Genomic DNA, 27,438 nt, shown 5'->3' on the forward strand with positions numbered 1-27,438 from the left:
TGCTCCTCACCAGACTTGTGCTCCAGACCCCTCACCAGCTCCGGTGCCCTTCTCTGGACACGCTCCAGCACCTCAGTGGCTTTTTTTGTGGTGAGGGGCCCAAAACTGGACACAGCACTCGAGGTGGGGCCTCACCAGTGCCCAGTACAAGGGGACCATCACTGCCCTAGCCTATGAAGGAGATAAATTCTCCAAAGCAGCACTTGGGTATCAACAGGGAAATATGATATATGAGCATTTAACAACAAGCCTAAACAAGAGAACACCATTTTGTATTAATTATTCAACAATTTACGTGGATGCATAATCACACTATAAACAGGGCCTTATTAAAGGAATTAATTTAAGGTTTTATGTGCATGTAAGCACAGACCGATGTCCTCGGAGGGGAAAACCGGTACCGGCTATTGTGAAGCCCACAATGAGCATCTTCTGGAACACGGGGATCATGTGTTGGGCAATGGCCTGCCTTCACTCATCCTCCATTCACGGGGACGAACCTGATAAAGCAACGCACACTCACCGCCCGTCTGTAAAGGAAAGTTCCTGTGCCCATCTGATACTGTAGATAACGCAATCTACGGCTGGCTTAATTGTAATTACAAAATCTTTGTGGCTTGCAGCTGACAAGAACGGGAAGCGAAACAATAGTTCTTTCACTTACGTAAATTCCCTCTACATTTTAAAGGGAGTATTGCAGGATCTTAAAAGAATAGCTAGGAGTGAATTAATAAAAGAGATTTATAGAAGAAAATGGAAACCTCTAGTGACTTCAGAATTATTTTATCTTAATGCTATTTTTTCATTTAGGACAGAATCTCCGTTTCAGAAAAGTAACTCCCTGGGTGCTTCTAAATCATTCTAAAAAGCCTAAAACAATAACGTGTACGTAAAATGATTCCTTAGAGTGATAAGATTGGTTCTGCTTGTTCTGGAGTCTACAGAAATATGCACTCATGCAAATGTTAACCTTTTATTTATACAGGACACACACTGGCCAGCCTCTGCTGGGATAACATTCCTGAGACAATTTAAGACCTTCAGCTAATGTGTCCACTTACTTTTCAAGTCAAATAGAGTCACCAGATGAAAGAACCGTTTGCCATACTCATCCTAGTAATTTCTGGGCATAAATCACATTATTAACTGAAAAAAAACCCTTAAGTCTTCAATCTTGGGTCATTTTTATAAACATCGCGAGCTTCAGCTGAATCTCATTTGTGCAAGTAATGTCTGGAGTCGGTATTTACATTTGGTTTAAATGATTTTTAAATGGTTTTCAGGGAGGAGGAATGCTAAGCACCAGTATAGGTTACGGGTGGACCTGCTGGGAAGTAGTTCTGAGGAGAAGGATCTGGGGGTCCTGGTAGACAGTAAATTATCCATGAGCCAACAATGTGCCCTTGTAGACAAAAAGGCCAATGGAATCCTGGGCTGCATAGGGAAGACTGTGGCCAGTAGGTCGAAGGAGGTCATTCTCCCCCTCTACTCTGCACTGGTGAGGCCACAACTGGAATACTGCGTCCAGTTTTGGGCTCCCCAGTTCAAGAGAGACAGGGAACTACTGGATAGAGTCCAGCGAAGGGCAGCTAAGATGATTGAGGGACTGGAGCATCTCCCTTATGAGGAAAGGCTGGGAGAGCTGGGACTCTTTAGCCTGGAGAAGAGAAGGCTGAGGGGAGACCTTATTATGGCATACAAGTATCTAAAGGGTGGGTTTAAGGAGGATGGAGCCAGACTCTTTTCAATGCTTCCCAGTAACAGGACGAGGGGTAATGGGCACAAGCTGGAACATAGGAAGTTCCGTTCAAATACACGGAAAAACTTCTTTACAGTGAGGGTGAGAGAGCACTGGAACAGGCTGCGCAGGGAGATTGTGGAGTCTCCTTCTCTGGAGATTTTCAAGACCCGCCTGGATGCAGTCGTGAGTAATGTGCTCTAGGCAATGCTGCTCTAGCAGGGGAGTTGGATAGATGACCTCTAGAGGTCCCTTCCAACTCTGAAGATTCTGTGATTCTGTGATCGTAAAAAAGTGCTGAGTAGAAGTGGTGGGTGACGATGCTGAAAACACAGATGTCAACTCAGCTTCACAAAACCTCCCGACAATGTTAATAAAGACAAAACAGCGTTCATCAAAACATGAATATTCTAGCACTGATGGCTCCTGGAGTTATTCCAGTTAATGGCAGAAAAAAAACTTAGAAACTGGCAGTTACGGGTTCCCGAGCACCATCTTTTTAACAGAAAATGTTATTTCACAAAATGAGAGAACAATTTATGTTGAAAGGGAGATATCGGTCCAACCTCTGCCCAAAGCAGGGCCAGACAGATCAGGTTGCTCAAGGCCGTGTCCGGTCAAGCTTCAAAAGTCTCCAAGGTATGGCATTGCTCCCTGAGCCCCTGTTGCTGTTTGACCACCTTCATGGCAGACCTTTTTCCCTGTATTTAAATCAGAATTTCCTGGGTTTCAATTTGTCCTCCTCTCACTGTGTCAACACCTTCAAAAAAAGCAAGCCTGGCTCACTCTTCTCCATCAACACCTTCAAAAAAGCAAGCCTGACTCGCTCTTCTCCATACGCTCCCTGCTAGGTACTTGATCATTAAGACTGTTAATGTCTCCCTTTTCTTAGGCAGAGCAAACTCAGTTTTCTCAGTGGGTCCTTCACGGTGTGCTCCAGGATACTCACTCTTGGTGCTCCCTTGCAATGTCATTTGAAAAACTGAGCTCTCAAATTAACAAAAAACCAAAGCTGCAATATGTCTCGGTATCATCCCCCACGCATAAAGAAAGATCTGTTCCAGGGAAATTGCCTAACGTGAAATTCTATTTAAACCTGCTGTATCGCCACACGAACTGTGATCAAGAACAAGAGCGCAGTTATACAACGGCACTTCCTCATGTCAAACAAACTGGAAAGTACAGAAGACACAGAAAAGATGACTGATACTGACAATGATATAAAAAACCCGTACTGAAACCACAAAGACAAAAAACGAGCGAAGCACACTAGCTTTCGACAATACTCCTCCAACGCTGTCCGCAAACACCAAAGACAGCACTAGGTACGATATGAAATAAATTATTAAAAAAAAAATAAAAATCAGAGCGCTTTACTTAGAAATACTTGCTGCTGCTGTTCTGTTTGTGACCCTATGGAGAATTTGTCATTGCTCATAAAAAATGCGTCACTCTCTGTAAACAGTTCCGCAATGAAGATCACGCTCGACTGCCAATTGTTTAGTGGCGTTCCTTTTTGTTTGTTTTTTGGTTTTTTTATTATTTTTTATTATACCCAACAATATCATTCAGGATCGTTAAAGAGCGTTTAGCTACAAAGGTGGCTGTATATTTGGCATCAACCATGAAGCTCCACCGATGACCAAGCTCTACAAAATAATTTTGATATCTTAAGGCACATTTTCTTTAAAGATTTGGACTTTGAAATACAAGCATTAAATGCGAAACACTCGAGAGCAACAGCTTTTAAAAACGTACCAGAGACACAAAATAAAATACGTTATTAAAGTATTTTACATTGTGTCCAAGAACTTGGTCTGTGTGAAGCTGGAATGAGAGTCCTGAGCTCCACAACTCGCGTCCCCAGACGGGCACCCACCTGCCACGGGCTGTAATGGAATAAACTGCTGAGCTCCTGTCATCTCTAAAAGTGAACACTTTGAAATCAATTCAAGTTTTAGTTCTCTCTTTCTACTAAAAATAACCCAAGAATTATTTAAAATGTGCATGATGCCTCCCTTCCTTTTTACAGATCAACATTTCCTCATTGTAAGTCGCTTTATAAAGTGATATTCTGAGGCGGTTCACGAAAAGGAACTTACAGTAAAAAAAGGAATGCACTAACAATAAAGTTTCAAAAAAGACAGGTATCAAAACAGCCCTGAATTTACTTCCTTTTGACCTCAGTTTAAACTTCCGCAGAAGCCCAAGCACCAGGCAGACAACTCACGCTTAAAAGGGTTTGCAGACTGAACCTCAGCAATCGGGTGATGGCAACTCCTCCTAAGCAGCTCGTCAGGAAACTGGCAAAGAATAAAATGCTTTAGTCTTACCATGCTTTAGTCTACGCTTTTTTGTTTGTTTGTTTGTTTTTAAAATTTCATTACGGAGATTGAAATGCAGAGCTCAGGTCTGCGGCATAACTTTGTTATATCCAGGTGTAAAAGGGGAGACCTTGGAGCCCCTTCCAGTCCCTCAAGGGGCTCCAGGAAAGCTGGGGAGGGACTCTGGATCAGGGAGGGGAGCCATGGGACGAGGGGGAAGGGTTTTCCACTGCAAGAGGGGAGATTGAGCTGAGATCTCGGGCAGAAATTCTTGGCTGTGAGGGTGGTGAGCCCCTGGCCCAGGTTGCCCAGAGAAGCTGTGGCTGCCCCATCCCTGGAGGGGTTCAAGGCCAGGTTGGACAGGGCTTGGAGCAACCTGGTCTGGTGGGAGGTGTCCCTGCCCAGGGCAGGGGGCTGGAACTAGATGATCTTTAAGGTCCCTTCCAACCCAAACCATTCTATGATGCTATTTTTCATTCCCTGCATAAAAATACTGCAAAATAAAGTACGATACTGAAATCAGAAGTTGTATATCACCAGGCATCCTGCCACTGACAATGTCGTCTCGACGCCTGTTGCAGAAAACTGAATAAGGCCACGACACGTATTTATGAGTGAAGAAAGTGAACAATGAACAAAACCAAAGCTGGCTTCTTCTGATCACAGAGTAACCCAAAGCGTCTCCAGCCCAACACACGTTACACTTTCCCGACAACAGTTTCGCAAATACCTTGTGCCAGCATAAACCAACCCTGTTTTTACTGCAAAAGTATCGCCACCCCTCCTTTCTCTTAACAATACCATGAACTTTTATTGGATTTTATTGCTTATAAAGCACTGATGAAGACGCTGTTGTCTAGGCTGTCAGCAAGCCAAGGTATGAATTAACATTACCCGTCTGCGTTTGGTTCCTCTTGCACAGGATGCAAGGCCCAACCTTTGATGTACACATCCTACAATAAACTTCAGCGTTTTGCCCTCTTCACTAAGTAGGAGCCAAGGGATGCGGGTAACAAGAGTTCTTGACAGCAGGGTAGGGTAGTATAAAATTGAAGGCATAATTATAAAATTGCAACTTGGTTCAACATGTGTGGAAGCCCTTAAGAAAAATCGCACAAATTGCCAACTTTGGATCAAATTTCTCTAAATAAGACCAAGGTTTTGGCAAATTAAAATCAAAGGTAACTTAGTAAGAGAAGAAAACTGATAGCGACAGCCAGCCAAATCAGCTTATTTATTTTAATCCACTATTTATCAATGTATACAAGTTAACATCAAAGTTAAGAATAAAATTTCAAGTTTTCTAGGAAAGCGGGCGCTGTCTGCCCACGCAGATGGTCCAAAGGGATGGGTTCAGAGAGTGCTACACTACGACCCAAACCCAAAGCCAGCAGCATTTGGCATTTCATGGCCAGAGACTGGCTGGGTCCAGCCAAGCCAAACCCAGCTTCCAATGAGCCAGAGGCCAACTCCTCTCTCGCCACCCACTACGATCCTCACTCTGGATACAATAACCCAATTAAAATCAAAACCTAGAAAAGAAGCTGACTACCTGCAAGAAGGCAGTAACTCCAAAGGTGCTGCAAGACAGATAAAATCTCAACAGTTTAAGGAGAAACTTGATGTGATTTGAGGCTGAGAGAGTTGGGGGTGTTCAGCCTGGAGAAGAGAAGACTCCGGGGAGACCTTAGAGCCCCTTCCAGTCCCTCAAGGGGGCCTACAGGAAGGATGGGGAGGGACTCTGGATCAGGGAGTGCTATGATAGGACACGGGGTAACGGTTTCAAACTGAAGGAGGGGAGATTTAGATTGGATATTAGGAAGAAATTCTTTACTGTGAGGGTGGTGAGCCCCTGGCCCAGGTTGCCCAGAGAAGCTGTGGCTGTCCCATCCCTGGAGGGGTTCAAGGCCAGGTTGGACGGGGCTTGGAGCAGCCTGGTCTAGTGGGAAGTGTCCCTGCCCAGGGCAGGGGGTTGGAACTAGATGATCTTTAAGGTCCCTTCCCACCTAAACCATTCTGTGACTCTATGATTTAGAAACGTGGACAGCCCTGCAGAGCTCACGCAGAAGGTGGTCTATCAGCCCAATCGCAGCTAAATGAAGAAATAGAGATAGCAAGGTGCCCATCGCTACAGGAATACCTAAGGATTTACTAATATTAAGATAAAAGATGCATTTTTAGAATGTTAATCTCAACAGACGAATGAAGATGTTTAGTTTAGACACTACAACTGTAGCATGTAACATGTATCGGGTGACACGGCCACCCAGCCTATGAAAACAGGAACTGTGCTACCAAGGAAGGGTTTTAACACCTCCTTCCCTACTTACGTTACCTAGAGGAAGGATTACAAACATTTAATAGGCAAAGTCTCCATTTCTTTATCCTTCACTCCATTTTCCAGTTCTAGTACCTCTTTCATAAATCATAATGGCTATTCTTCACTCTCTAGGCAGCAATTTTCTCCTCAGCTGACTGCTTGTCTCTTTTTAACATGAATTTTATGTGCTATTTTCTTGCCTGGTCAACCCAAATGGTCGAGATCTCACCACACCTCTTGGTCACAAGCTTTACATTTGTTTATACTGAATGATTCTTCACCTTCAAATCATCCCCTCTCTCTTCAGTTCCTTCTCCATATTGTTTATGTTAAATAAAAGCATGGTTTTCTCAGTAGGTTAAACAGCACAGTTCCCACATGCATTCCAGAAGGAGTCAGGTAAGGGAGAAACCAGGACCCTGCCAGCAAATCTCCTTCCCTTAGAAACCCCAAGTATCTACTTCATTCCCACATCTCCTCTATCTCTTCATCAGTTATTAATCTACGCGAAAACCCTCACCGCCCCACCTGTACTAGTGTTGTTCGTTTACGTAAGCAGAGACTGAGTGGGAAGTTTGTTGAGAGCTCCTGGCAAATCCAAGACATTAAATCAGATGAATCACTCTTATCCCCAGCCTGACTGACTCCTTCAAGATCTCTTTTTGCAGGACACGTTCTCTCTTCAAAAAAAATCCCGTTGATTGTTCCCACCATATCGGATCTATCCGCGTGTGAACCGACTCCACTCATCACTGCACTGATTTTATCGGCCTGCCTGGTAGGGAAGTGGGATTTTCTTCATCGATAATTCATGGAGCCCCTTCCTGAAGCCCTTTCCAAATGCTGGGACACAGTTGGTGCTTTCTTTTGGCACCAAGGCTGGGTTTAGCACCATGTTACACACTGTTGTTTACAGTTTTACATAGAATCAGAGAATAGAATCATAGAATCGTCTAGGTTGGAAGGGACCTTTCACATCATCGAGTCCAACCACCAACACTGACAAAGCCACCACTGACCCATGTCCCTCAGCACCACGTCTGCCCGGCTTTTAAATCCCTCCAGGGATGGCGACTCCACCACTGCCCTGGGCAGCCTCTTCCAATGCTTGACAACCTTTTCATTGTAAAAATTTTTCCTAATATCCATCCTAAACCTCCCCTGGTGCAGCTTGAGGCCATTTCCTCTTGTCCCATCGCCTGTTCCTTGGGAGAAGAGACCGACCCCCCCTGGCTACCCCCTCCTTTCAGGGAGTTGTAGAGAGCGAGAAGGTCTCCCCTCAGCCTCCTTTTCTCCAGGCTGAACACCCCCAGCTCCCTCAGCCGCTCCTCACCAGACTTGTGCTCCAGACCCCTCACCACCTCCGGTGCCCTTCTCTGGACATGCTCCAGCACCTCAATGGCTTTTTGTGTGGTGAGGGGCCCAGAACTGGACACAGCACTCGAGGTGGGGCCTCACCAGTGCCCAGTACAGGGGGACAGTCCCTGCCCCAGTCCTGCTGGCCACACTGTTCCCGACACAGGCCAGGATGCTGTTGGCCTTCTTGGCCACCTGGGCACACTGCTGGCTCATATTCAGTCAGCTGTCGACCAACACCTCCATGTCCTTTGCCGCCAGGCAGCTCTCCAGCCACTCTGCCCCCAGCCTGTTCATGGGGTTGGTGTGACCCAAGAGCAGGAGCCGGCACTTGGCCTTGTTGAACCTCACACCACTGGCCTCGGCCCACCCATCCAGCCTGTCCTTTGCAGGGGTTACAATACAATGAGCAGCCATAACCCTCCCGAGAACCAGTCATAATTTTACCTGGGCTATCTATTCATTCTTTTATTATTTCAAACGACTGTTTTGTTTGTTTTACTGTGAACATATTAAATTCACTTCTGGCATTACTTCCAAGTAAGAGCATTAACTGCTGACAGCCAACCATGCATGGAAGTAAGGAATTATTTTGTGTAAGCATCAACTAATAATTTTACCTTTAGTATTACAAGGAAATATTTACTCTAGAACCATTTCCACATACTAAATATTTAGTCAGCACAAATATTCACGTTTTACCACACATACGCCAAGAGCAAAGCCAGGGTTCCTGCCTCAAGGACTATGAGCTCTTCATCGCCTCCGAGATACCCAGATCTGATTTAGCCTTCCAGGAAGGCAGGTATGAGGCACAGCAATGAATGTGTAACACATGCTGTGATTTACTCCAAGACGCATGCACATACTGCTGGAGGAGTGGTTAACTTAGTCAAGATACAACGGAATTACACATAAGTCTCCCTCAAAGGCCTCGTCTGGTGCTCACATTTTCTACTTGGGTTACCTGCTTTTCAGATCAATATTTTTTCTCCCCCCAGTACACAAAAGCCTGATGATCATACAGCAATTTGTTATAACACAGGGATAGTTCTTCAACAAAGCAATTTTAGAAGCAAATTGCAAACTTCGAAGTTGCCAAGCCTGACTGCATCACCTGGAAATAGTTTGTAGATAGCACACTTAAATAAACTTTGAAAATGTCAATACATGAAACGCATCTATATAAAGCATGAATTAGCTTTAAATAGCCGATTTCACAGATTTTACATTTTATCTGCAACTACCTAAGTTACAGGAATAGTGTACGTTCAAGTAATTCTAGGATGATATTAAAAAAAAGCAACTGTGAGCCATCATATTTGAACTTTTTAAGTATGTCATTTCCTATGAGTTCAAGTACCTCCTCTTGGCTTGGAAAGCTGCCACGCGCGAGTACAACGAGGCTGATTTGCCATCCTCCAAAATTCATAGCTTGAAATCAAGATATTTAACGATAACATTTTCATTAATCATACCATAAGAGAAATGTTCTGATCAGCTAATCGGATTAAAAAAAAAAAAAAAGGATTAGGAGATACACTACTGAAGAACTAAAACATCTCCAGCTACTTAAGGTCAACTCCAACAGGAAAATGCAGGTTTTAGTTTTACAAACTTGATTCCTTTATCCCAATAGTTCAAAAAAAAAAGTGAATTAAAAATAAAAGTGATTGCTTCGCTTTGGGGCTTGATAATTGGTACCACAGATCCTCCGCACGACCGCAGGACCTGTCTACTGAACTGCACTCTCCTCTACTGCAGCATATTGGGAAGGTCAACGTTGCCGTCGCAAAACCCGAGATTTTGTACTTTGCCCATTTTGCATTCCAGATTTTCACACTTCCCAACTCCCATACATAAATCAGCTTCCTTACCTTCATAATGTTTACTAAGTCCGTTTGATAATAGCGATCTTGGTGCGCGTTAGCAGCTGCTAAAGTGAGAAGATAATCATTCCGTGCATGGATAGCTTTGGAGTTACACTCGGATCGTCGTGCTTTTAACTACAACAAGAAACGGAAGTTAAAAGATACGCATTAATGAGAAGTTATATGACCAAACATGTATTAATAGTAAATTAACAAGCCTAAGTATGTATTAATATAATTTATTAATCCCTCAAAGTTTTGACTACAGTTTTGTTAATGGTACGGGCATTTCTAATGTCTTTTTTTCTCATGCCGTTGTAATTTCACATGTGGTCTTCAAAAAACGGTTATAACTCCCACTAGAAAAAATTTCCTTGTAAATATAATTCTGTGCTCCGACTGATGAAAAGAGTCTGCTCTTATCACTTGGTCTAACGATTTATCTTCCAAAATGTCAGTCATCTTTAGATTCCAGCCAACTTTGGTCGTATGCCTCATGAAATCAGCTACAAAGCACAACTATAAATTAAGGGGGTTTTATACTCACCTTTACACTTGCCTTCTGCAAGCTTATTCTTGACTGAAAAAGACTAAGTTTGGACCTGAAACAAAAAGTAGAAGAGGAGATTAACATCTTCCACCCTTTCTACAAAAGCACAGGATGAACAGGCCCCTGCACTTCACTTCTGCAAAATTTCAATCTGACTAACTCGTTATGTCTAAATTTTTATTTGTATAGTTTGAAATAAAGCTTAAGGATCAAGGAAAATACTACAAAGTATGATGAGTTACATCAATAACATCTTCACTGCGCGTTCTGAAATCTTTTGTATATTTTTACCCTGGTTTTTGAACAAAATTTAAAAACATCATGAAAGGGAAATTGAGTGGTGGCTGTGACTCAAGTTATTTTGGTGTTTGATGCATTTTGAGTCAGCCCTCCAGACACAAAGTGCTGTAAATTTGAACAGCCGGTCATCTGAAGGAATATTAGTGCAAAATGATTAATAATTATGTTCCAGCAAGCTGGAAGAGTACTCATGTACGCATACGTATTTTTAAAAGCAGGACTGGTGTGATTTTCACATTCGACGTTAATGAAAGAGAAATTAGAGAAGTACTTTATTGGCTATTTGAAAGACGGTGGTTTAAAAAGTAAATAAGAAAACAAAATCAAGTAAACAGCTATTTTAATCTGGACAATACTGCAGTATGAATCTGGCCCAAAATTCCCAAGCTCATGTTTTCGGTTGTTTTTTTTTTGTTTGCTTGTTTGGGTTTTTTTACTTTCTGTGGGTATTATAGGTAATTTTAAAGTTCTTCCTTTCATCATCCAGCCCCCATAAAGTAAAAGAAAGAAAAATTCTGTAATGAAACCGTAATTTCTTTTCGTTCCCTGAGAATAACCCCGAGGCATTTCACAAAATAAATAAATTAAAAAAAAAAGAAAGAAACTTGCAAAAAAGGGTAAGGCAAACTCCCCTAAGACAGGCCAAAGTCCAAACTGAAAACATGTGAGCTACTGGCTTTCCTGAAAGGAAGGAAATCAACCTCTTCAGGACATCAAGGAGCATAAAAACTGAAAGCCTCAAAAATTTATCTTTAAAAATGGAAAAGAGCGTCCCATCCCCTCCCCCCCTCCAAATGGACTGATACCAAACCTGAGATCCACGGAGAGAAAAGGAAATAAGCAGCTTTTCATATCAAAAAAAGCGCCAGCTCACACGCTGTCCTTTGAAAAGGTCAAATTAAAGCAGTCAGTTTAACTTCCTTCCTAAAGGAACCCGCCGCAATGAGTTATACTTGACTAGCAGGGTAAAAACATGCTTGAAATGGTTACAAAAACGTATGTAAGCAAAAAGAAAAACAACTGGCACAGGCTCGTTGAAAGCAATTATCTTTCTCCTAAAATAATATCAAGTGTAAAAACTAATACAAGTTCAAATCTGCTTTATACACACGCAATTATTTATACATACGCTATTATGAAAACATACTTGGCCTCAATATCAGCTTTCTCCCGCACCGCTTGAGCCATCTGTTCAGTCTCAAAATATTTCTTTTTGCCTTTAGCTAAATCTTTTACTGTCTCTTGTAATTCAGCTTGGATCCGTGTCAACTGGTCCACGCACTGAAAAAAAAAAAAAGCATTCCGGAAACAAAGCATTAATGTTGGGGTTGTTTTTTTTTTTGCATCCAAATAATACTCTCGTCATTGTTTTATTACTTTTCATCACATTTTAGATGGAACGACGTCGTCTCCAAGTGACTCCTGGTCAATTATTCATGCCTTTCTTTCAAAGCTGATCAGAACATAAACCCGTATTTCTTTCTTTCTTTCCGCTGCTGTTCAACTACTCAAATTCAATGATAACTTGCAAATCAAACATAAAACTTCTGAAAGCTTTGGATGAGGTACGTAGTTGAAATAATTGAAACACAATTGGGAAAAATCCAAAGGCAATCTACTGGAGGTGATAGAAAAAATGACTAATCTTTTCTTCCCTAAAATTGAAAACGTTAAGACAAAAGCTACCACGTAAAATACGGCGCAACAGCAACAAGAACAATTTGACAAACGTTATTTTAAGAGCTCATTTTTCTTAAAACTTCAAGAGCTTTCCAACAAAGTGGGTTATCTCAGAAACCGGTGTCGTTCGCAAAGAAAGCTTAGAGGCTTAAAATGCATAGCGAGCTAGACAAGGAGTGAAAATAACCTTTTCATTAATATGACCCAATCAGTGTTACGACATATATTTTAATGCCAAAAAATAAACTGTCTTTATCTGAACCCACAAATTTTTGCGCTTTTACCCTCAGATTCTCTCCCCCATCCCGCCGGGGCTGGGGGGGGGTGGGGGTGCAAGCGGCTGCGTGGGGCTGAGCTGTGACCATGGTTAACCCCCAGCAGCGACTAAAATGTTCAGCAATTCTCCAAACATCCTATCGGCTTCAAAAAAAAAAAAAAAATTCTGGGAAGGGATCTATATTAAGCAGAAAGATCCACTTAACAAAACAAATGTGAGTTATCAATGTCTAGAATTATACTATCTTTAAAAGAGATTTGTAAAGGTTTTCTTTTACCTGAACTAGCACATGTAAGAGCTATAGTTCAAAGCATTTATATTTAATTACGGATATTACGGACTAGATGTCAATGAAGGCTCCAGGCAATACTTAAAGGCAGAGGAAGCTGAGGAAACTTAAGGAAACTCGAGCTTAAAGAAATCAATTTGCCTTTCTGTCCTTCAAAGACCAGACCCAAGGTCCCAGCTCTTGTCACATCGTTGTCACACACCCGACTTCTCCCATTCAAGGTGCCACATGTTGTCCTCATACTGAACACCCTTCCTAAACACCTAAGCTTTTTCATTACACTAACAATTAATGCGTGCAACCTCCTTTAAAAGAACTGCAAGACTAACAAGGCGATGTAATCCAACAACCTAACATTAATTTCACAGTATTTGACAATCATTGAAAATAATATTCAGTCACCTGTAGAAAAAAGAAACTTGTGCTTCATAGAATCATAGAATGGTTCAGGTTGGAAGGGACCTTAAAGACTAGCCAGTGCCACTCCCTTGCCCTGGGCAGGGACACCTCCCACCAGACCAACTTGCTCCAAGCCCCGTCCAACCTGGCCTTGAACCCCTCCAGGGATGGGGCAGCCACAGCTTCTCTGGGCAACCTGGGCCAGGGGCTCACCACCCTCACAGCCAAGAATTTCTGCCTCAGATCTCAGCTCAATCTCCCCTCTTGCAGTTTAAAACCTCATCCTATGGCTCCCCTCCCTGATCCAGAGTCCCTCCCCAGCTTTCAGTCAATAGAAATTGCTCATCTTCTCACCACACAATTGCTCTCACTAAAAATGTCAAATTTCTTTCTGGCTATAAAGTACCTAAAAATCCATATAAGTTCACACTAAGCCCAGTATTTGATGTGGGCAGACCAATAAAGCAATGGGCTCCATAAGGTAAGCTTCGTAGTAGGTGGTTTGGGGAGCGGTGAAGGGCAGGATTGAGTTTTTTAAAGACTTCTCCGTGTATGAGAGAAAAATGAAAGGTAGAAAAATCTGTATATATTGGACAGCTGACAGAGACCTAAAATCGTTTCAAAAGGACTGGGATTTTGCTACATCAATCGGTATTTTGATCCCTGAAGTCTCCTGCCGGCATCAAAAAATTAAAATATCAAATAACCCCAGTTGTTAACGCGATCATTTTAAAAGCGTAAAATAATCCTGCTTTTGCACCTCTGAAGAACACGGAATTATCAGGGGACTGGATGCCTTTTAGGGGTTTTGGGTTGGGTAGACACTGGTTGTATGTAAAAAGCTGTTTGAGAGAGCTGAGGGAGACGGTTTCTTGTTGCGTTGGCTCCGAGCAGAGTGATTTAAGGTCCCTTCCAACCCAAACCATTCTGTGATTCTATGACTTTATTCTATTTGCCTTTCAGTCTTCCCATACGGATCCGCGCAAACAACTGCAGTGGTGGCCACATCGTCTTTCCTGCAGATCCCTCATGAACGTCCACGGCAGGTCCCTGCCTTCTCCTTCAAGGCCAACATATGAAACCACACATCATTTCTGGGATAAGCTTCCAAGGTCTCCAGGGAAAGATAACGGCAGGGGGTGGCCTGCTGCCCCCAAACCTCCTCGTCTGTGGCCAAGAGCCGCCGAGGGAGGGCAGGGGATCAGTTTTCTTAATAGGTCAGGTGTGGTCTACAGGAGACACATTTATTACCCCTCCTCCAGAGTCACTGTGCAACTTAACAATATTTTTCAGCAAATTATGGTGAGGTTTTCTGAAATTGTTCAAGTTTAGTATTAAAACAGCTCATAAAAAAAGGAGTTTCTATATGCTACCCAGCCGAGGAAGTAAAGGTTTACAGAAACATCTGGAAAATAAAGATGACATCTCATCAGGAGCAACTCAATACCTACTGCAGTCTTGGTAGGAGACGCTGCTTCTGATAGAAACTCGATGTTAGATGGGCATTCCAAGTGCAACGTTACCAGTATTTTACTGACTCTGAATTTCAATTTCGATAAGCTTTTGCCTGAATGGAGGTCAGTGTAATTTATCATTTATCGGTTTGGAAATCCAAGGGCAAGGGTGAGAGACTGCACTGCACGAACCACGAGATTCGTTGTGGAGAGAAATTAATACCAAGTGGATGGTTATTCCACGTTGTGGAAAAAGCGTATCGCTGTTAGACTACTTGGAACCCGCAGTACTGCCCTGATAATTGCAATAACTTGTTCTGCTAACTCAAAAGTGCGGGAAAAATGGAACTTCTATCATTTATATAAATTTAAAGAAGTGGTCCTCACTTCTACAGCTGACTCATAAACACCGAACTATCAGCATTTGCAGAAGAACAAAACTGGAGGTTATTTACCCAGTAAAGATACTATAAAATTGCTACAGCATTGTTTGGAAAGCTTCACAGAAAAATAAAATTCCCCAGGACAATAAAACAACGTTAATAAAGTTAATTTTTCCTCCAGAAAAAACAGATACTCCACGTGCTTCTGAGAGCTGTATAACAGCTTGTTCAGAAAGGGAGAGCTCATGTTACGCTAACATCTGTTTAAAAGTTTGTAGCCACGTGTTTTACAAAATACTGCGTTAGAGTATTTAACTAGGGAAGTTACAACTAGCTGTTGTCACCTTTTAGCAAACGAACCCGAAATTTCTGCATTGGGTTTTTTTGTCTTTTACCTTGAGTGGATGGTTCAGCCTACCTCAAATTAAAGCCAGCGGCAACACTAGTAAATGCTCAGTGATAACGTAGGGAGGGAATATTTACAAGTGCCAACTAATAGCTGAGACACTTGCAAAGTCCATTCCACCAATATTTCTACTTCCCTCCTTATGTTAAGCTTTGTCTAAGCCACACAGCGAGCATTTCCAAAAAATCATTCTCGAAAACTTCCAAAAATGTATGCTTTTTGTAAACCTCTTATAAACTATGCTCATTGTTTAATAAAAACGGGAGGCTTTCTCCTCACTGCAGCAAAATCCGCCGAACACAAACAGAAAATAATTAAAAATGAAGAGCACCTAGCTTTACGCAAATACACATGACTACTTTTAAAATATTCCTTACCGCCTTATGAAAAGAGATGGGAGATCGTAGTTTATTTGAAACGCACCGTGTATCAAGAGGTACGGTAGAGAGCTCTCAAGACATAAATGGCTTTAAAATGTAATAACCAATTAACTTAAAGTCAAGCTTACTTTTTTTCCTTGAACTAAGCTATTTACTTCGCAAGGATTAACCGATCAATTGTAGCAACTTTTGGAATACTTACATGTGATACCTTTAGAGGAGGTGGCTGAAAAACCTGCATTCCACATCTTGAAGATGGCACAAGTCATTCTTTCATGTTTAAGATAGGCCTTTTCTCTAAAATCAGAACCTATTTCTACCAAAACCCACTTGCAACTGTCACGGCAAAACCAATTCAATTACGCAATTGCCACAGCGTGACGGGAGATTTGCAGCAATAGTTTTGACCAAGCGGGTATCACATTTTGAAAGGCTCATTTCCAAGCAATTTTAATGTCAGATAACACAGCTCGGATCTTCAACAAGCTGGCTCTTCGCTTCTGTAACAACACGCTTAGGGAGACTGAAAAGCACATACATATTTTAGAAATACTATACTAAAAGATTTCTAACAACAACTTTTGTTTCTAAATAAAACCAACAAAAGTTTCAAGAACTTGTAAAAGCACAAATACCTTCTTCAGCTGCTGTTCCTTAAAGCACCGTACAGTCCTGGCTGGTTCAGAAATTAAGTTTTTATAGTTCTCGCAGATATTGAGTCGGGATTGGGCCACCTGCATTGTGCCTTCCAAAAGCGATTTCCAAACTGAGTACATGCTCCTAAAACAGTGAAACACAGAAAGTCTGAGCATAGGAAGGAAGGGAGACAAGGCATTATACTGAAAATATGGGTAGCATAATTCTTCAAAGGATTGCTTTAAAAAATAACGATAAAGCACTATACTTCATGCTGATCTAGCAAATACCTGCACATCTAAGAAAAAATTTAACCGCAGTTCTACCAAAAGTAAAATTTTTCCCTCCTGTCCCTGTTTTGGGATTCAATTTTTTGGCAAACTTTTCCGGTTAAAATGGTTGCTCCAATGGAACAGACCCTACAGAACCCAGCAGCCAAAGCCAGAGCAGATGCTGACAAATTTTTTATAAGATCATGGATTTTGTGATTTTGGGCGTTTTGCAATCAAGCAAATAGTTACAGATGGCTCATCAATGTTGCCTCAGCTACCCGTCATTCCTTCAGAGAATCTTAGAATTGTCCAGGTTGGAAGGGACCTTTCAGATCATCGAGACCAACCATCAGCCTAACGCTGACAAAGCCACCACTACCCCATGTCCCTCAGCACCACGTCTGCCCGGCTTTTAAATCCCTCCAGGGATGGCGACTCCACCACTGCCCTGGGCAGCCTCTTCCGATGCTTGACAACCCTTTCAGGGAAGAAATTTTTCCTAATATCCATCCTAAATCTCCCCTGGTGTAACTTGAGGCCTTTTCCTCTTGTCCCATGGCCTGTTCCTTGGGAGAAGAGACCGACCCCCCCTGGCTACCCCCTCCTTTCAGGGGGTTGCAGAGAGCGAGAAGGTCTCCCCTCAGCCTCCTTTTCTCCAGGCTGAACACCCCCAGCTCCCTCAGACGCTCCTCACCAGACTTGTGCTCCAGACCCCTCACCAGCTCCGGTGCCCTTCTCTGGACATGCTCCAGCACCTCAATGGCTTTTTGTGTGGTGAGGGCCCCAAAACTGGACACAGCACTCGAGGTGGGGCCTCACCAGTGCCCAGTACAAGGGGACCATCACTGCCCCAGTCCTGCTGGCCATGCTACTGCTGATATAGGCCAGGATGCTGTTGGCCTTCTCTAGACCCCTCACCAGCTTCATTGACCTTCTCTGGACTCGCTCCAGAATCTCAGTGTCTTTCCTTGAGTGAGGGGCCAAAGACATCACCTGTAAGAGGCTAAAAGCAACAACCATAGCTGTGTAATGAGCTTTTCAGGGTCCCAGTAATTCACCAGAAAAGCTTAGAAGTGCCTGCATCAGAAGGAGAAGGTGGAGCAGGAGAGCGGGGGAAGAAGGCGAGAATATGTGCCCTGCAGCTGGCAGAAAGGAAAACTGCTGGAGCCCAAGGAGTCAGTGATAGGGAGGGAGGGGGTGGCAGGTGTTTGGAGAAGACCTCTTGGCACTGTGGGTGTATCTGATGGCACCGAAGGCAGAAGAAAGACTTGCTGAGTGGGGAGCAAACTGCAGGTAGGAGGGGTCTGTCTGTGTGGTATGGGAGCATTTTAGATACTCTTATGACTAATAATCCAGATTATTTCTTCTTAGAGACACAAGTGGTGTGAAGTTACTGAAAGTCCAAAACACAAACCTATCAGCAGCTTCTTCCTGTTTGAAATAACGTTTGTCAGAATACAAAGAACGCATCAAAATAAAGTATCTTCAAACTTTTTCAAAATATTTAGGAGGTATTACTCATAGGCGGGAGGCTTTCAGCAACTAACTCGTTCCTGTTTTGATGTTATGATCCACCTTTCATGTTAATGACATTAAGTTTTGTAAACAACTGTGTCTTGCTTTGCCTCCTCCTTGCTGTCAGATGGGATCTTCCTGAGGGGCGGCCTCCTAAAAAGAAATGTGTTGCTGTCTTTTCCTACGAAGAAATCCACACGCTTATTACTCTAACCGTAAAGCTATTTACTAAAATATATATTCAGATACAAGCATTAATACCCAAACAAAGTGCGCAATTACAGTTGTTGTCCGGTCTTGCCATTTTGTTTTTCCCGTCTTCCTAAATTATTCAAGTAATAAACGTCTACTTAAGACCAATCTCGGAATTTCAGGGGAAAACAAAGCTTCGTTTTTAACTGGCAATGCTCTACCACAAAGAAAAAAAAAACAACTTTAACTACAGAAGAGCAGCGTTTCGTTGTTGAGTAAAATAATTACACCAATTGAAAATAAACACAGCCATTTCGAGATATCCAACTGTTAAATTACCTATAATCACTTCGTTCATCAGCTTTCATTCCAAGCCAGTCCTTCTTCAAGTATTGGCTAGCCAGCTTCTGAATGCTCTGTTAAAACAAGGAATAAAACCAAAAAAGTTAAAAATAAGAGGTATCTAAAACAACATTTTTGCTGCTATATCAGACAAATGATAAGCTGACATATAAAGAAGTAATCGATGTACAGTATTAGCATACTACAATGCAAGACTTATTTTTACCCTTTTTTGTATTTTTGACTTTAGTTTCTCTTGAGAAAAATCAATGAGTTTCATGTTAACGTTTTAATTCAGAGGGACTCTGAATCTACTGAGATTTACACCGAAAAATCCTTCTGCATGTGACTACGGCCAGTAAAACCAGTAACACAGAAGACGTCTGGGCAGCGTGTGGCAGAATCAGAGGAAGGAATGTTGCAAAATGCCTCAATTTGTCACAGTTCGGAGAATGAAGATCTTGATTTAACCCAATGAGGCCACGGGGTTCTGAGAAGCGACAAAATATCCGGTCATTTATGTGCCCAAACTGACGTGCTCAACTCTGATCAGTCATGTCTGCACCGTTATCAGTCAACTGGAGAAGCCCGATCCCAGGATCAAGCCCTTCCTCAGAGGATTATGATACACTGGAGGTTGAAAAATGCAGTTCATTTTTAATTATTAACGTTAATGACCCTCTTTAGTCTCTGCATTTCACTTTGCGCGGTCTGAGAAAAATCAATAACAGCATTTTCATACTCAGGCTCAGAGAGCAGCAATGTGGAATTCGTAAACAATGGGAGGGAGGGGAGTCGCCGCCGCAGCGCTCCCTCCTTCGGCTCCTAATCTCATTTCATGTATCGCTTACAAACTGAGTACCAGCAAATGGAAAAGAGGATGGATATTATCCAGCTCGCGGAGTCGGATAATGGGTTTATGAACACCGAGCAGCGTTCCTGCTTCTTCAAGAGAGCCATCACCGGAGGAGCACTCTCTTTTTGTATAAAAGTCTATTTAGCAAACAAGTGGGAGACCTGGGTTGAAATTTCCTTTCGAGTTAAGAAAAATCAACGCCACAGTTGCTTTCCAGAAGAGCGGATCCCGGGGAAAAGCCTGGAGTGAGACACCTTCGCATACAACCCACCAAACGAGAAACATGGCACAGTACCATTTATTTACATTTTCCAGACTATATTCCAGAAGCTGTTGCCTGCTGGGACAGCCTTTGAGTGCTCTTAGAGAAAAATATCAGAAGAACCTCAAAAAGCAGACCCGGGTTCCGTTCTTGTCTTACCAGCCCATTCGATGCTCAAATTTACTACCGAGCTCACAATCCGACTGACACTTTCACATCGAAAAATATTAATTGTTCCTAATATATCATTAGCGGAAAACTTACGCTCCCTCATATTAAATATATCTATTTCACCTTAAGAGTCCAACTCCCAAGCCCCTCTGCTGAGGTGGGTACCAGTTTTCGGTGTGAACGATGCTTACAGACAGGTTTACACTAATAGCCCTCGTGAAGCCAATTTCTTAACGTGTAACTCATGAACACACATCCCACTGTGCTGCTATTTCCCATTCTGAGCTTCCACATCTTCCCCGGTTACCTTCCCTGATTTCTAGTGCTCTTTTTGCTCAGTTAAGGATCATTTTCAAATGCCACATCAATATTTCATTCTGACACGTTCATGTGTACAGTCAGCAATACTTTCCACAGGTAAAGTTATGCCTTTAACTATAAATTCGTGAATTTCCATCGCAATTTCTTCCATTAAAAAAAAAAATGCACAAATTGTATTAGGTAGCTGTTAAAAAACCCAGATAAAAGGAAAAATAACATCTCCTCTAACTCTGGCAGAGCAATTTGTGATGAGATACGGAGCTTTATTAGGTACCCCCCACCTGGTGTTATTTTCAAGTTTCCATCCCTTCCGCATCAGACCCCACCTACGAGATCTGCCCCAAGACGCAACAAACGTTCACAAACACAAAATTAACCACCAAAAAAAAAAAGCCCACTGACAGCTGAGGACAAGCTATGCCAAAATTAAAGACGCAGAAAAGTCACAAGAGGGATAAAATAAAGCCATTTTGCACACAGAAACCCTATTGCTGATGTCAGCAAATCAACTCTACAACTGGTGAGTAACCGTTTATTTCCAAAGCGACCAAGCTCGCCACCAAAATCAGTGAAAGGCTGGAAAGGGCTCCAGCTGCAGAGTGAAGGTGTCTGATTATTTAGTGTTTGTTCATAAAAACCGATAAACCACACCTTGGCTTTTCATACAAAACTGCCGTAGGCGAACCCGCGGGTTTTAATTAGACCAGTACAGTAGGTTTGCTTTCTTAAACTTTATGCTGAACGTAACCTTTTTGTATGAGAACTTCCTTGTTCTGGTCTCAATAACGCTTCTTGTTTCGCTGGACGGAAACAAAGACAACCACTGTTGGGATCAAGCAGGGAAATCAACTGGTTGTTTAACCTTTGGCATCGCCCACAGCCCAGGAACGTGCTTCTTTCTTCCTTGAAGGTGCACATCGATCACGTTTAACCGGCTTGAGAGAAAGATATTTCAACGCAAGAATAAATTTGTAGAGAGGCAGGAAAGGAAGACCGCGCAGAGGGCGCTCCTGATTTCAGTATTGTGTAAGGACACATTTCCTTAATGTTTCTTTAAACATTAACTTTAAAGAATGGGATAGAGCTTCACTGAGTAAAGGTGCTATCAAAAATCACGACGTAAATCCCCATCCAAGGTTGAGTGAAATCCATAAAAGTTCTCCTCCCTCTCAGTTTCACTGGACTACAGATAGTCGGAGTATCATGACTTGAGCAGCTCAACATGAGCCGTCAATGTGCGCTGGCAGCCCAGAAACCCCCCCACAGCCTGGGCTGCATCCCCAGCAGCGTGGGCAGCAGGGCGAGGGGGGGGATTCTGCCCCTCTGCTCCGCTCGGGGGAGACCCCCCTGCAGTGCTGCCTCCAGCTCTGGGGCCTCAGCACAGGAGAGACACGGAGCTGTTGGAGCGGGACCAGAGGAGGCCCCGGAGATGCTGGGAGGGCTGGAGCCCCTCTGCTGGGAGGACGGGCTGAGAGAGCTGGGGGGGTTCAGCCTGGAGAAGAGAAGGCTCCAGGGAGACCTTAGAGCCCCTTCCAGTCCCTCAAGGGGCTCCAGGAGAGCTGGGGAGGGACTCTGGATGAGGGAGGAGAGCCATGGGACGAGGGGGAAGGGTTTTCCACTGCAAGAGGGGAGATTGAGCTGAGATCTGAGGCAGAAATTCTTTGCTGTGAGGGTGGTGAGGCACTGTACCACATTGCCCAGAGAAGCTGTGGCTGCCCCATCCCTGGAGGGGTTCAAGGCCAGGTTGGACGGGGCTTGGAGCAACCTGGTCTCGTGGGAGGTGTCCCTGCCCAGGGCAGGGGGTTGGAACTGGGAGATCTTTAAGGTCCCTTCCAACCCAAACCATTCTGTGAGTCTATGACTTAAAAATCCCATTCTGGGGAAGTGATATTGCGAGGTGGGTGCATCTGCATCCCCAGGCACCGTGTGGCTCGTCAGCTCTGTGTCCCACAGGCAGGGAGCTTCCTTCCAAACCTTTGTGTCTGAAGAAACACTAAAACAATTTTTAGCATAAATACGTAAAGCCGTAGTTCACCAAAACAACAGTAATATTCTCTGATGGCTGCGAAACAAGAAGGTTTTTTGATTTCATTTTTCCACTTCATTCCAAGGTGTGTATCACTGAATTTGAAAAAAAAGTTCAGTTAATTATTTTTGAATGGTAATTACAATCGATTTATTTCAAAGTACGCTATTTTTAATCTATAATTATTGACATGAAAGGTCAAAAAATGTCTGAAATGCCCTGCAAGCACTGTGCAACCTCCGCTCACCCTTTGCCGAAAGAAACGCACTTGGGCGATTCTGCTTGTGTGTGTTATTAACAGGACACATATAAAATAGTATAAACAGACTGGCTGTCACATAAAACCAATTTTAACTCATTTGAAAAAGACATATATCCTTCCTCCATGTCTTGGTTTTCCCTTCCTCCTCCCCATCAAAACGCACGTTGTATCGCTATGCTACGCACACATTAATATTACACATTCATGGGAACCTCAACTGGTTGCAAATCTGCCCAGCAGATGGATGGATGGGACATAAAATTGTGTCAATCGATCATCCAAGGAATCAACACCTAGAAATGAAATTCTGCTGAAGGGGAAGAGCATCAAAAAAAGCAGCAGAGCTTCACGTATGCTCAAATTCGTGTTTCCCAGCGCTATGGCTCCTATTTGAGTTGATCGCCCGACTTTACCTCAAGTTTATTACTGGTGTTTTCTGATAAGGCCGGTTGAGACAGATATTGGGGGAAGAAAAAAATAATAACAAATTGCTATAACGGAAAGTAAGTAATTACCAACAGAAAAGGAAGGAGAAAGATGTTCCGAATTAAAAGATCATTGATAGAAAAGTATGCGGCTTTTAAAAAGACACATTAACGATGCTTTTCAAAGCAGTCCTAAGATCTTTATCTGCAATCCTTGAGAGGTGCTGATGACAGCCAGGTCCCCTAAAATCTATTATTGATTGCAGAAAGCATGGTAGACGCCAGCTGGTGTAACACCGAGCTTTGGAAAATATCTATCAACAGGACAAATTTAGTGCTGCTCTTCATTTAGGTGGTTTCAGTATCTTGCATCATTTTGATCACTTCTCTTTATCAGACCAAAATCCATCAACCAACCCTTTATAGCTTTCATTTCTACAAATAAATCTACGCTCTGCTATTATTGTCTCAGAAAAAGAGGAACCATGAATTGACAAGAATGACAGAAATATTGTCTTCTGAGTAATCCCTAATATTCAGCAATCCGAGGAGCTCCAGCACAGGCTCTAAGCAAACGGCCCAAATAATCCCTGCGAGAGGGGAAAAAAGGCAATGGGTGGGAGGAGAAGCCCGGCCAGGAGGTAAGACCTCGGGCTGGTGGACAAGGAGGGCACAGGGAGAGCGGCTGCTCCGACAAGTCTCCGATGGCAAAGCCTTCTCCGACCAGGCCATTCCCAGCAGAGCCGGGACCCTGAAACAGCCAGCGAGGGAGAAGATGGAAAGGAGAATTAAAGCAGGAGAAATGGGGAGAGTTCCTACCCGAAACCAAGTCCGAGATGGGAAGATGATGTCCCGTATGTTTAATATCCATTAGCTACTACATGATGTTAATACACCATTTTTCTAGTTTGAAGAGTAACTTTTCCAAGCGCTGATCACTGACGGGTAACAAAAAATAACGCTTCCCCCCCACCCCCCTGCCATGGATGCGGGCACGGCAATTTGCTTGACCGACCCTTGAGATCACTCCTATGTGTTACGTGCCGCCGCAGCAGCTTTCTGACATCATTTTGTTCGCTAAGTGGCATTATTTTGTTCGCTGAGCACTCTTCTGGCAGGCAAACCCTCCAGGAGGGAGAGGTTTCGAGCATCTCTCTCTTTACTCGACTTCTCGGGGAGGAGCGAGGTTATTCCCAACTTCAGAAGTTCAACACCTGCAACTTCAGGCTCTCCCATAGCACCAAGAAAAAGTAATAGTTTTATTATGGATAAATTCTTATTATCAGGCCCATCCATTGCTCATGCGCGAGAGGGCTGTGCTTTGTTTTATTTTTAAATGAAAAAAACAAAAGAGTTCAGCAATGTTGGACCATTATTATTATTGACTTGCGTGTAAGATGGAAAATTCTATTTTATTTCAGTACTGCTGGTTCTTCAAAAATAGGATGGAGACTTACACTAAGACTTCCTTGTCATTGTAAAAACAGCAGTTTGACTGAGATCAGACAGTTCTAAAATCCCATTTTCAGTTGTCAGAGAGTAAGACTGGCTGGGAATGAAGAGAAACCACCATACACAGAGAATCCTCCAAAAAGAGAAGGGAAAAAAAAACCCCACACAGCTGAGCTACGACAAATTTCTGCATTTTGAAGAATGCTTCTACTACCAAAATGAAAAAAAAGAAGATGCATCCCAAAAAAGACATTTCAGATGCTCGTGCTTCCCCGATCCCTGATTATTTCCTTAAATCACTGCGATTTTACATGTCTTTAGCTCAATGAGTCTGACTCACTGAAACAGCGAGGTACTTAGTGCCAAAAATTTAGTAGACAGCTTTATCAATCATACAGCTGGGGTTTTTTTTTTTTCACAAGCTTGAGGAGTAACTTGAAACATATTTAACGCTGTCGCCAATCTCTTCAAAACATTTGGACAGGGAGAAGGGAAGGTGTGGGAACGGAAAACGCAATGCAGTCTGCGTGGTGAGGAGGAACACGGAGAATACAGAAGAACAATTTAGTCTCAATATTAAATTCCCAGATAGTTATTAAGCGTTCACAGCCATTATTTAAAGTGGTATTTTATTTACTAGAGCTAGATTCAATAAAACCTTTAACGATTTAATAAGAACGAACGTCGTTCTGCACGGACTCAATTCAGGGATTCCACGCAGGATATGACTCGGTCCAATTTACATTATAAGCTGATGACAAAAACACTGTCAGACACAATTATTTTTGCTCGGAGCTTCCCCAGGGCCCTTCGGCAACGAGACCGTGACTAAAGCGCTGCTGCAGCACAAATAAAAATGAAAACAAACCACATAACAGGCAGCACACGGACTTCTACAGAGCACCCTAATACTTTCCAAAAGGCACAGATCAGAACTATGGCGGGACTGTTTATCTAAATTGCCTTTAATACGGTTAAACGATCAATAAAAGAGGTTTCCGCGTGCCTGGCAGCATCAATCGTAAAACTCCCCAGAAACATTACAAAAGGCTGGTTATCTAATGGAAAGCTCCATCTCCAATCACGCTGCTTCTCCTTCCTATCATTTGATGCTTCCAGTTCCAGAAAATAAGGAGTTTCGTTCTGTCATTCGCAATCTCTTTCCGAGCTGCTCCATTTCGCATTTTTTGATATTTGAAGCATGACAAGGCGGCAAAGGAAAACAAAGGGGAAAGCTGAAAAATTAATTTACAGCAATCAGGCTTAGCAAAGGAAACGTCAAATCTTTGTGGGGTTTGTTCTTTTGTCAAGTTAAAGTCAAGAGTTAAAACCGTTATATCACTGGAAGCCTCTTAATTCTTTCCAAAACATCTTGCTCCAGGAGTTTAGCATTATTTTCTATATTCAATCCATAAAAGAGATTTGAAAAAATAAAACAAACTGCCAAGAATTGTTTATTCACTGGTAGAAGGAGTATCTGAGATCCTACAGAAAGGAAAGGCAAAAGGCCGATCCACATGACGGTCCCCAGGTCCAAGGAGGGACGGTCCTACACCAGGGAAGACCATCCAGGAAAGTTCATGAAGTCTTATCCCAATCCCTAACTATTTTTACTCTAATGTGCTTAATATCACGTACTACAATTTCCAGTATGCTATACAGCGGATAAATCAAAAAATTCCAACGCTTTTAGCGTTTCAAGGCTGCCTTAAGGCTTTAGAGTAAACATGTTCCTCTTCATTCAAACCTGAATTTTTCAGTCTGAATTCGTAACCTGTTTATTTTCTTTCTCATTCTCAATGATTTTTTCACTGCTCTCCTCTGGTCTCCCTCCAGATGGTCTAAATCTTCCTTGAAATGTAGGAGCCGACACTTGGAAGACAGTCCACTGATTTTTCCAGGAGATTTTGAACTTCAGTCCTGTTGGCAGAATCACCTGCCGCCCATCTCGAGTCAATACGGTTGGTTGATGGTTGGACTCAATGATCTGAAAGGTCCCTTCCAACCTAGGCCATTCTATGATAATATCAGTAAATTCAATAAGTCCACATCCTACTCCCTCCTCCAGGCTCTTAATGATAACGTTGACTATTCCCGGATTAAGGACAGGCCCTAAGAAACCTCATCGATTTTAACAAAGAATTAGTTGATATCGTCATGATTTTCCCAATGTTTTTCAGCACGGTTTTGTCATTTTATGCAGCCCACATTTCCCTAGCACGCATTTTAGACGGCCACATGAAAGAATCGATAACCTCCCTGAAGTCGAGACACCAAGCACCCTCTCTATTTACAGACCTATTACCCTCTAACAGCAAAGAAAGAAATCAAAAATTTATAGCAAAATGGTGTTAAGTGGTTTTTCTTAACACTTCTGTTTGTTGCTGCAATGCTTTTCCAGGAATTTAAACCAACCTGAACTTAACTCTTCCTCCCTCAGCAGTCCTTTTAAAAAAAAACAGGCACTAAAGGTGCCCCTTTTTTTTAAAAGATTTCAAAGTTTTCCAAGACAACACTCACAGCCTTAAGACGGGAAATTATCTGAGGCTAAATCCCCTGCAGTCAAGCTGACAGGAGCTAGAGCCAATTCAGATTTATTCACTAAAATATCCTCAAACCTATTATATTCCTGATCTTTCACCAGGCCAAGATGGATATATTGCCTAGGGATTAATACGAGCCAATTTACCCACAGTGTTCTACTTCTCTTGGCAAAAAATACATGTTGGAAGTTGCCTTATCTGTGTATCTCCGTTATTAAGAGCATCCTGACAGATTAGGTCAATAAATTTTAACTGGTAAAACCATGGTTTGGAAAGCTTTAAATTGTTTGCTTTGTCTCCAAGTGCTCCTGCCTTTGGCTTCCAGATTTTAGGCACTCAAAAATATAATTGTCATCTTCATGACGTGGTACCATGTCTGTAACTAAACTGCAGATCCTTCCAACTCTGCGCAAGTTACAAACGAGAATAAAACGAG

The 27,438-nt window shown here is 42.7% G+C and overlaps 1 protein-coding gene across 1 annotated transcript in view; it reads right to left on the reverse strand.

Annotated features, from left to right (window-relative positions):
- Positions 1–27,438, reverse strand: part of FCHSD2 (FCH and double SH3 domains 2) — a 180,944-nt gene that overhangs the window by 70,192 nt on the left and 83,314 nt on the right. Inside the window, exons 4-8 of the mRNA XM_054188889.1 lie at positions 18,682–18,758; positions 16,363–16,507; positions 11,607–11,740; positions 10,157–10,211; positions 9,616–9,744 (exon numbers count right to left, since the gene is read on the reverse strand). Of these exons, the coding sequence (XP_054044864.1) occupies positions 9,616–9,744; positions 10,157–10,211; positions 11,607–11,740; positions 16,363–16,507; positions 18,682–18,758 (540 nt within the window). The remainder of the gene's footprint in view (positions 1–9,615; positions 9,745–10,156; positions 10,212–11,606; positions 11,741–16,362; positions 16,508–18,681; positions 18,759–27,438) is intronic.

Source organism: Rissa tridactyla, chromosome 1 (assembly GCF_028500815.1).
Source record: "Rissa tridactyla isolate bRisTri1 chromosome 1, bRisTri1.patW.cur.20221130, whole genome shotgun sequence".
Classification (NCBI taxonomy): Eukaryota; Metazoa; Chordata; class Aves; order Charadriiformes; family Laridae; genus Rissa; species Rissa tridactyla.